The 10,833-nt window shown below is 30.5% G+C and overlaps 2 protein-coding genes across 7 annotated transcripts in view; one reads left to right on the top strand and one right to left on the bottom strand.

The window, feature by feature from the left end:
- The first annotated feature begins 51 nt into the window (after positions 1–51).
- Bem46 (abhydrolase domain containing 13-like protein Bem46) lies at positions 52–3,927 on the top strand. 2 transcript variants are annotated; one of them, XM_074118381.1, is made up of 5 exons: positions 52–460; positions 574–766; positions 906–1,099; positions 1,175–1,335; positions 1,441–3,927. In XM_074118381.1, exons 1-5 carry the CDS (start codon positions 301–303, stop codon positions 1,717–1,719), a joined length of 987 nt encoding a protein of 328 aa, XP_073974482.1. In that variant the 5' UTR covers positions 52–300; the 3' UTR covers positions 1,720–3,927. The 2 variants fall into 2 exon arrangements, with proteins under 2 accessions (XP_073974482.1, XP_073974481.1); XM_074118380.1 differs by having other exon boundaries at positions 145–460; positions 532–766.
- Positions 3,928–5,217: 1,290 nt separating this feature from the next.
- Positions 5,218–10,833, bottom strand: part of Abl (tyrosine-protein kinase Abl) — a 90,437-nt gene continuing 84,821 nt past the window's right edge. For all 5 annotated transcript variants that reach the window (XM_074118345.1, XM_074118349.1, XM_074118348.1 and 2 more), the window contains exons 12-18: positions 9,593–9,732; positions 8,835–9,027; positions 8,508–8,727; positions 7,936–8,374; positions 7,542–7,703; positions 6,922–7,218; positions 5,218–6,659 (exon numbers count right to left, since the gene is read on the bottom strand). In XM_074118345.1, the coding sequence (XP_073974446.1) occupies positions 6,444–6,659; positions 6,922–7,218; positions 7,542–7,703; positions 7,936–8,374; positions 8,508–8,727; positions 8,835–9,027; positions 9,593–9,732 (1,667 nt within the window). In that variant the 3' untranslated portion in view covers positions 5,218–6,443. The remainder of the gene's footprint in view (positions 6,660–6,921; positions 7,219–7,541; positions 7,704–7,935; positions 8,375–8,507; positions 8,728–8,834; positions 9,028–9,592; positions 9,733–10,833) is intronic.

Below are 10,833 nucleotides of genomic sequence, written 5' to 3'. Positions count from 1 at the left end.
ATTTAAAAATTAATTTTTTGAAGAATCTTTTCTTTCATTTTTGAAATGAAAATGTTTAACGCATATAATTTGCTCTTATCAACAAAATAATTAAAATTAAGAAATATTTTTATTTAATTACGAAAGTGAACTCAATACATTTTATTTCTGTCTCAATAGATTCATTTCTGTCCGCGTTTAGATAACCTGATATTGGCCTTCCATCTAAATTTAATGTTTGTGAAAATAGGAAATTCAGTTTAAATCTGTTAATTCAGTTAAAAATCGTTTCAGTTTAACAGTTATAAAAGATAGAATGAAATGAATATAAAGTTAGAATCTCTGAAATTTTTACCTTTAATCGCAATTATAATATTAAAATGTTGGAAGCTTTTCTGTGTATGCTTGCTATTTTTCCTTGTTATTTATTGGATTTTTGGAGGATTCATGGCAATTGCTGTCTTGTTTATTGCTTTAGGATGTGAGTCTAATTTCATGACTGTATAACTTTTATTTAAAAGTAATACTCTTTTAATTTTTTTTTTTGCTCAGTTTGTTTTTACATGATTCAAGACCATTTACTCTTCCACCCAGATGACAATAATTCGCAGTCTAGAATGTTTGTTCAAACTCCTTCATCGATATGGTTGCCATTTGAGAATATCTTCATTAAGAGTTTAGATGGAACTTTAATCCACTTATATTTCATTCGGCAAGAAGAACCAGTAGCAAGTAAGGCTCCTACAGTAGTATTTTTCCATGGGAATGCTGGGAATATGGGCCACAGGTAATGGAACATTCTCATTACTATGAATTAGTATTTTATTAATTCTGTGTTGGTTAATGAAATCAGTATAGGTGTTAATTTTAGTATATGTAGTATTTATATAGCTATTTAAATATATGTATATTTTCTTTTTCTGTAGACTTCAAAATGCTGCAGGCCTCTTTTCAAGTTTACACTGCAACATTTTAATGGTTGAATATCGTGGGTACGGCCAGTCTAAAGGTTATCCCTCAGAAAATGGTATTTATATGGATGCTCAGGCGGCTTTAGATTTCCTTGCCGCCCGTCCAGATGTTAATCAGACACAGATAGTAGTATTTGGACGTTCGTTAGGTATGAATTTTGAAAAAATTAATCATTACATTTTTTTTTGTCAACAAAAGAATTTATAGTATTGCAACCAAATAGGAGGAGCGGTAGCTATCGATTTAGCTGCCAGAGCAGAGTATGCCAGTAGAATTTGGTGTGTAATTGTAGAAAACACCTTCACTAGTATACCTGATATGACTGCAGCTCTGTTTAACTATAATTGGCTACGATACGTCCCGTTATTTGCTTATAAAAATAAGGTAACTATTTTTTTTACTATATTTCTCAGTAGAAAAAGAATACGTCCTGCTCAGTGATGTTGGTAATAAGTCAAAATAAAATAAAATGAATGTGTTTTTATTTAGTTTTTATCTAAAGAGAAGATTGGAAGCGTTACATCTCCCATCTTATTCGTTTCTGGCCAGACTGACAGCTTAGTACCGCCGAAGATGATGTCAGAACTGTATCGACTCTGCGGTTCTACTAGCAAGCATTTTGTTCCTTTTCCTTCTGGAGGCCATAACGACACTTGGACTTGTCCGGAATATTATCCATGTTTTGAGTCGTTCCTCACTTCCGTTAAAGACCATATGCCCTCATCACCACCAATTTGTCAACTAAGAGGAGTTGCATCTGTTGTCTAAGAAATAAATATTTTAAATTTTGAAAGTCATTTTTTCCAGATTAAAGGAACTGGTTAATGTAATTCACTCCACGTAATTATTATGCTCAATGGAGAAATCTGCAATTCCAATTTTTTAGTTTTTTAATGAATGCACATTCTTTTTTAGGAAGTGAAGGAAAGAATCAAACTTTTTATTATAAATCTTTTTTTTTTTTTAATAGAAACTTTATTAATTTTAAGTAAAGGAAATTATGTGATGACCTTAAAAACCCTACTTCTAACCTACCTTCGAACCACAGGCTAATTAACTAGTTGTCTTTTTCTAGTAGTGTCAGTAGTTCGAGTAGAAGATTTTCAATTTAAAGTTTATGGTAGTTTGCAGAAGTGTAATTTTTACGCTGCGCTTAACCGTAAAACTGATCTTTTTTTCCCTGCAGAACGGATAGATATGTATTTGCAACCAATGTGTATATTCTTTATTAGATTATCCAGGTTTGTCGTCTTTTTCTAGGTATTTTTAGAAGATGTAACAAATTATCAAAATCTAAAAAAGTCGATTTACAAATTTCAAACAATAGACTGAGTATGGTTAGTTAAAACCAGGAACTCTTTTTTTAATTTGTAAAATTCAACTGCTTTTTTTTTTTAGGATGTAGAACCTATTTTCTTATGAGAAGTTTTAGATAAATACGAGTATTTTCACATTACTTGTCAATTTGGTTTGGTTTGTCATGCCTATTTGTTTTCATATCCTTAATTGAAATCTATTCAAACGGGCAGCTCCGCTGTACATTTTGTGATATGAAAATAAACCCAATCCGCAGGATTAAATCGGAAGTAAAAGTAGCCCTCCAAATAATCTTAAGCGTAAATAAGGGCTGTGCCATTTTTATTGTATAATATGTATTCAAATACGTAGATTGTTACATCATGTATAAATTTTATATATAAATAAGTTTTGTAATTTTGCATATCAAATCTAATAGATTATTAATATTGCCGACAATTCCTACTTGAAATTTAATAAGTTTGAGCCATTCCCATGACCATTTGAATTATTTATTTGCTTGAGAACGTTAAAGCTTGTAGCTTAACGAAATTAGATAATTGTAACTTCATAATGAACAATTTTAAATAATAATTGTTATTAGTTTGCTCTTGAATTGGTTTACGGCAGTATTCATGATTATTTTTTTTAAATTAATGTCATTTTTATACAATTGTCACCAAAAAGAGGAGAGCATTCAAAGTTAGTTTCTTATACTAATTTTTTTTTTCTTTTTATCAGTAAATTTTTCATTTTATTTTTTTTCAGGGAGGTTTATGATTTTGAACAATAAAAAGTTTACTTTTGAAACTCCTATATTTTTTTTAAATTTCATATTTGTTAAGGTTTGTTAAACTTGATATACTATAATTTATAACTTTATTAGATAATAACGTATCCACAATTATTTATTAGCCGTTTCTTAATAAGCAATTGTTAAAAATACCAACTTTTGTAAAATTATTAATCAGGGCACTCTAATTTTTATTACATTTAATTCGCATTTTAATTTTTTTTATAAGAAATGGTCTTTTTAATCATATTAAGGATTATTATTTAGTTGGATTTATTATTGAAACTACATAATTAATGGTCAAAGATGGGTCATGATTTCAGGCACTGCATCCAATAGACGGCTTATCGTGCCAAAGTTTATATGAGAAGTTTTACCATTCCAATAAATTTTAATAATGAAATTATGTTTGAACTGAATTCAGTAAATTAATAATTTAAAGCCTTTAAAATACCTGAAGTTAACTTGGTTCTAATGTTTTCAATTTTGTAAGTTTCTCTAACTCGAAATGAAAAGCAATTGTTTGTTTAACTGTTTTAATTATCCAACATTTTTAGTTTTCATTATTCGTCATGCATTCTTCTTAAAAACCAGACTTTATGAGTCACCTAGATGAAAATTCAAATTTTGTACACCTACCAATACCTTAACAATTGAGTGGTTATTTATTTAAAACAATTTTTGCTAATCCTTAATATTTATTTTTCTTTGTAATTAATTGTTAAGTACATCAAAAACTAAACTTCCCATAGTATTTTATTTATGGCCATTGAGGAAGTAATTAAATTAAAGCATTTGTCATTAACTAATCTTTCGTTGTTATTAAAAGGCCTGTAATTATTAAAACAAGAGATACGTATTGTAAATATACTTGCTCAAGTAATAAATTTGACTCATTATTTAAAGTTTAATCCGTAATGTGATTAATATAATATATTTTGATAATGAAATATTTTATCGTTTTTCTTTTTGTAATGTACTAAAAAAGTAGTTTAGTAGTTGAAAAAAGTAGTTTATTTTTTTTAAAAAAAAGTAAATGGACTGGTTTTTATTTGCTCCAAGTGGATAAATTATATACTGCCTGTCTGAGAGCCACCCTGTTATCTCCTCATTACGATATATGTCAGCGGAACGAAGTCTGTGGATATTGTGATAAATGACTATTAATATAAACTGTCCTATGTCCTAAAGATAAAAGCCAATTTATAACTTTTTATAACATTTCTGGATACTCAATGAAGTGCCCCTTTAATAATGAAAATATTACACTTATAACACGGTAGTAATTAAGGGGTTGGGAAACTACTTAGTAGTATATAAATATAATAGTTATTTATTTACTTGTACATACAAGGCTCAATACTGTTGGGCATTCGAATTCAGTCTGATTATTTTTAAGTTCATGGGGAGAAGAACACCGAGCACTCCACCTCGAAATTTGTGTGTGTGTGTGTGTAGGTATGTAAGACTAGAAATCACGATTATAATTTAAACAATGAGTAAAATTAAAAAATATATAAATAAAGTTAAGTCCACGCGGAGGTCCCGGGTTCGAATCCAGCTGCTGACCCTTAGATTTTTTCTTCCTAGGAGCTTCTTACAGCTTACTGACCGGTGGTGGTCAGTGTTGTATGTAACGAGAGAACACTGCCCGGAGGCCGGCAATGCACTGGAGAAAGCTCCGGGCGCCAATAACCATAGATGTTGACGCGCCTTAAATCATAAAAAAATAAATAAATAAATGAATAATTCAGATTTATGACTTGAACTCAGAATAAAGAAATCTCTTTAAGGACGGGAGAGATTGAGAATTTAAGTGAGTGTTTTCTCATTACAAAAATTACACGAAAGCTTTTTTTAATTTGTATTATTTTAAGTAATGGAATAATGCATTTTTTGGACTCTTTCAAAAATTTAATTATATGTTTCTGTTAGGGAAAAATAAAATTCCTTCGTAATTTTAGCGAAGCTTCCCGCAAGATGAAAACCAGACAGCTGTTTAAATAAATCTTAATGGAACAACTTTAACTTCAATAAGCAGATATTTTTCGCCGAAAGTAACCAAAAAGATTTAAATAACGGCACAGACAGGAGACTCTTAACTACACTATTGGGTCATGAATATGTAAAGTGGATAGATGGTTAAAGAAGGAGAAATTTAAGTTTACTACAAAAAATATTACGAAGGAAGATATATTTATATATTTATAGATATATATTATATTTATAAAATACATTTTTTTTGTGACAAGCACAATTCACTATAACGTATTCATTTTGTGTTCTCAAAAAATAAAATAAAATAAAACAAAATAATAAAACAAAATACAAGAACACTAAAAACTTCATTCGACAAAGTTAAAAATTTAAAAATACATTTTCTCGATACAAATTATTTTTTTTTCATTTTTTCTTTTAAATACAAAATTACGAACAACAAGTATTCTATGCAAAAATTAATACGTAAGTTATAAAAATGTTATTATTAAAATGTATTGTATCAGTTTTTATTTTAAATATAGACTTTCCGTAAAAAAAGACTAGCATTCTTAGTGTTTTCGTGAATTGGGAGATTCAATATTGAATTTTAATCTTAAACTCTATTTTTAACTTTCATTACAATAAACTGTACAAATCTTTCTCTTCTGCTTTGGGTAAATAAAAATGTAAAAAGAATCTCTCCAGTCAAATAATAATTTCATCTACACTTCTTGGTTCACATCGTCATTTACACTTTCGTACAACTCACTTTCAAAATACAATCGTAAATATTCGACATTTAACTTAATATATTGTGGCACACAACATAAAAACATTTGAGCAGATGCGCTTAAAAGAAATATAAAACTAACAATAAGAATAATCGGGCGGGATTAAGGATTGGGCAATAAAATAATAATATTTACACATATCACAGGGAACAGAGTTTGGATCGCTTTGGCATGTACGTTAACGCCACCAACTCTGTTTCATTCCATTTTTTTATTTACTTAATTTTGCTCACATTACGATCGAGGTAATAACAGCGACCAACTTAACCACCACGAAGAGTGCACGCATTCACATCCTTGTTCCTTTTGTTTCTTTAGTGAAAATAGTTTTTTTTTTCTTTTTTTTTTCTAATATATTATTTATAATTATGTACAAATCAGGGGAGTTTACGCTTTGAATTTATTAATTTTGAAAAATTAGTTTACAAAAAGGCATTAATAAAATTCTTCAACTTAAAAAAAAAGTAAAAAGAAGTAGCTGTATTAAATTAGGCAGATTAACATAAAGTTGGTAATTTAAATTTTGGCTCTTTGTTACACGAACTATAATTATAATAAATATATTAAATAAAACAGTTGTTATAGTCAGCAAAGCGTAAACAGGACCCTAAAAATAAAGGCCGCTTAAATTTTTATCTTTGTACCGCGTTCAATACGTCTTTAAGAGTGTTGTGGAGATCGTCCAATAGTTTCGTGTTATCTGCCTGGTTCTTGGTACCAGCCGACCTCAGCTGTCTGGCTTGTGATTCCAATCTATTCAACAGTTCAATAAGATGAAAACGTGCATGAGGTGGGGCTACTGCAGGAGTGTTGACGTAGCCTAAGCAAGCCGAATGAAACAATCCAACCTAAATAGAAAAAAAGAAGTTTTTATTGTAAAACCTACATGGATAAATCATGTTATTTCAACTTATTAAGTACATTTTTAATAAATTGTGTTTATTTCTGAGAAACTGTGGGTACTTGTGCTTCACGGGCACACAAATACGAGTATGCTTCACTATTCACTATTTTAAGTGGCTTCACTATTATAAAAAGTTAATTTTACAAATAAGTCAATAGTTGTGACTATCTTATTGACACTTAATTTATATATATATATACAGATACCTTATCTGACAACTGCAACCAGTTAGCCGAACTGATGGATGAGGCAGTCTTTAATGTAGTTACGCTTGTTTCCAAGGCATGAGATATATCTATAACATTGGCCAAACCCCCAGGTGTAGCATAAATAGCAGGAGGCGGTGGTGGTGGCGGTGTTCCGCCTGAAGTTGTATTTGGTGTGATACTTTTCTGTTGGTTACTTCCTCCTCCTGCTGGAGCTGGAGGTCTTACAGTTGGTTTGGTTGGAACTGCTGGCTTTTCATGCAATTCAGGAGGTGGCCATTTACGCTCTTTCACCGACTGCAAATATTTTGAACCAAGGTAATATATAAACTTTTCAAAAAACAAAAAGAAAAAATTACATTTTAATGAAATTTAAAGTAACTTTAATTATTACAGGAGTCTCTAGTAGCTTTATAAATATGTATATACAATATATAATCAATAAATTGTCTCTCACAGAGAAACGAACTATAAAACGATCTGATAAAACTTTCTATACATAGAAAATTTTTAACTTTTTTCAAATCATCTATATTTGACATAAGAAATGTTTTTATTGGCTCAGAGATTCATGTCAGATAAAGAGAAAGGAACCAAAAACTTCCAATATTAAGACGAACCTCAGTGGATGGTGGACTTTCACCTTCCCACAATTTCTTTAAACTGCTAATGCTCCCAGTACTTCGCCTCTTATCATCCTCTTCTTCGCCGCCTTCTCCCGACTGACCTTTTACTTCTACTTTTCGTAATTTCGATTTTATATCAACAATGTCATCTACTACCTGAAATTAATATTACAAAAAAAATTAACAAAGCGGAAAAGAGGTTGCACGGGAAGTAGTCAAAGATTTCAATATATTCTGAACCTAAAGCCAGACTTTCACATAATCACTTTCGTAGGCAGAAAAATACGACATTGAAAATAAAAAAATAAGTGACAGAAACAGGGAATTTGTACATATTACATAATCCGCAAATTACAATTATTAGCAACATTTATCAAAATGAAATTACCTTGTTATTCGCAGATTCTGGTTTAGCACCCCCTACTTTCCTGAGATTAGCTTTAAAATCAACTGCTGCGCTGGTGTTACTATTATTGAGATTACTGCTGTCTTCAGGCCCTCCAGCAATCCTTTCATTTCCACCAACTATCTTCAGTTCCATCATTTCTTTTATCATTCCAGGTAACGCAGTCTTTAGTAACTCTTCTGGACTACTACCTTCCTGATCTTTGGATCCTCCAGATGGTGGCAAAGGAGGAGGTGGTGCAGCTGGTGGAGCCGGTAAGGTTGGAGCAGTATTCTCTTTTGGAGGACTAGGAGGTCTTTCCTTCGGTCGTGAACCATTACTACCCCCGCTGCCAACTCCTCTTCTCGCCGATGAGGGTTCTGATTTGGCACTGCTACAAGAATCAGTAGATGGCTCACGCTTTCTCAGACTAACGCCAAATCTAGCAAATAAGAGAAATTTTAAAAATGAATAAAACACCAACTGTAATTCGAATTTAGTGCATATTCATAACATCTATAAAACATTCTAAATTGATAAAGAAGCAAAGAATACGGATATCTGGAAATCCATACCTATAAGTAGGTTGTTCCTGTAATTCTTCAGGAGGGGGAGGAGGAGGAAATTCTAAGTCTGCCAGACTTGGTTGACCAGCCCTTCCTCTCGTTGCTCTAGGACTATTAGGCTGGTGATGATGTTGAAATCCTCCCGACGAATTACTTCGAATCATTTGTCCAGGAGCTTGTACCGAAGCTTTACTACGTGGCGATCTTTGAGTTGGAGGTGTTTCACTTCCTAAAATTAAAATATATGTTACTTCTCACTGTCAGTCAATAACTCACTAAAAATAAGGGTCGAGCTCTGCTAAGGCATTTTACAGAATGCAAAATGTTTCAATTTACCTTGTGGAATGTTGTTTCTTGTTTCAGTACCACTATTAGAAATATTATTGATGTTGTTATCATTACTCTCGGACATATTATTCTGCCTCAATGATTCTAGATAGGCACCTATTCTAGCTCCTTTTGGAAGAGTGCCATACCTGTTGATAGCCTTTCGCACGTTTTGGACTTCCAAAGCTGCTACTTGCACCACCTATTTCAACAATTGTCAAGAACTTATAATGGTTATTTTTTAAATATTATTTTAATTTGTTTGACCAGTCTAACATTTGTTGATAAATACGAGATTTCAAGTTAGTTCTTAACTCCCATGAACTTATTTTACTGTAACTATAATAATACCTCAAGCTCTCCCATAAAAATTTGCCATAAGGCTGACTGTGTGTATCTTTCTCTAAAATTCAAACTCTACTAAGCATATTGTGTAAGCCTTATGATTTGGAAATGTTCTAACTTAATAATAATACAATGAGTAATCTAATCACTTAAGAAAATATAGTGAAAGTCAAAGAACCATTTCATCAGACATATTCCGGCCCTGAGCGACTAGATGAAGAATGATTTGAATCTATTCGCATACTGTGCAGAAAAACAGCCAAATGGGCAAAGAGCGATTGAAGAAGTGGAACGCCAAACAACCTTCTTAATTCCTGATGTGTTCTTAAAAATTAGATCGCAGCTAAGAATGCTCTTACGTGAACATGTATCTAGGGATATGAAAATTTTAAATAAATTAAAAATTAATTTATTTCACAGACCTTTGGTGGGGGTTCTTGTTTAGGTATTCTCTTAAAGCCTTCTCCAGGATAAGAGTGGGCTCCTGAATCGTCCGTATCAGGGGTCATCTGATCCTCGCTATCTGTTTTTTGACCAAGACTAGCTAATTCCTTAGTAATTCCTTTAAAAAAAGAAGAAAAAAAAAGTTATATTTAAATGTATAGTGATGGTGAGAAGTGAACCAGTAAACTTCATAAGAGTAGTTTTTTATTTAATGCTTTGTTTTTCAATTTATGTTAATTTTTATTTATTAACTGATATTTAAAATTAAGGAAGTAAAGCTAATTTAAAAATTAATAGGTGACGTCAGATGTTAATCCATGAAGTTATTTATACCAACAGTAAAACGCCAAAACAGTCAATAATTATTTACAAATTTTCCAGAAACACTCAAATTTCCTTGAAGATTTACTAAATATTTGTATTTATCAAGTTTCCTCATAAAATAGATACCCATACCCAAGTGCCATTTCAAAATATACATTATTTATTGCTACATAGATTTTTCTATTTCTCAAAATATATTACAGAATATATATATATTCTGTATATATATAATACATATATATAAAAATTATGAGCAAAAGAAAGTTTTTTTTTTTGCAGTTAGTGCATAATTAAAAAAAAAAAAAAGTGATGTATTAAATTTCTTGGTTGATTTTTTCATATTATCGGTCATAGTATGGCAGAAATAATTGTTATACAAAAGATGTTTAAAAGTGTTTAGTTTTACAAGTAAGCAAAAGCAATATAAAATTATATGCAGTATTTTTAATCATAGGTGAAAAGAAAAATATAGAAATTTAATCATGTGAATTAATTATTACTATTTTAAAATTCTAAGTGACTTTTCTTCAAATGGGTATTATTTACATTAACTTAGTTGTCCATAATAATACAGTATTTAATAGTTTATACACAAATATTATTAGTAATACAGATGATTAGAAATTGTAAATGTTTCTTAGAAGTCGTTGCAGTCACGAATATTTCAAAACGCGGACACTAATAGTCAGCAGTTTATCAATTCCGAAAAAACAAATTTTTAGGAATACCTCAGAAAAAGTGTGATATTGTTTTATTTATTCATTCATTTTCAATGTTTTAAACAAAAATTTATTTAAGATTTATTCAAATTTATATAAAAGTTTGAGAAATATATAAGTTGCCAGCTAATAAGAAATTACTCCAAAAAATTCAGAGTAAAATTAAATGCAGTTAA

Source organism: Rhodnius prolixus, unplaced genomic scaffold (assembly GCF_049639745.1).
Source record: "Rhodnius prolixus isolate KJV_2025 unplaced genomic scaffold, Rpr scaffold_2, whole genome shotgun sequence".
NCBI classification, from domain to species: domain Eukaryota; kingdom Metazoa; phylum Arthropoda; class Insecta; order Hemiptera; family Reduviidae; genus Rhodnius; species Rhodnius prolixus.
The sequence above is the reverse complement of the archived record's forward strand: the minus strand, read 5'-3'. Positions and strand labels throughout refer to the sequence as shown.

Bases quoted from the DNA above. Each gene is read 5' to 3' on its own strand.
- Bem46 (XM_074118380.1), top strand. From the start codon at position 301: ATGAATATAAAGTTAGAATCTCTGAAATTTTTACCTTTAATCGCAATT. The intron at 461-531 runs GTGAGTCTAATT...TTTTTTGCTCAG, and splicing joins CTTGTTTATTGCTTTAGGAT to TTTGTTTTTACATGATTCAA. The intron at 1,100-1,174 runs GTATGAATTTTG...GCAACCAAATAG, and splicing joins AGTATTTGGACGTTCGTTAG to GAGGAGCGGTAGCTATCGAT.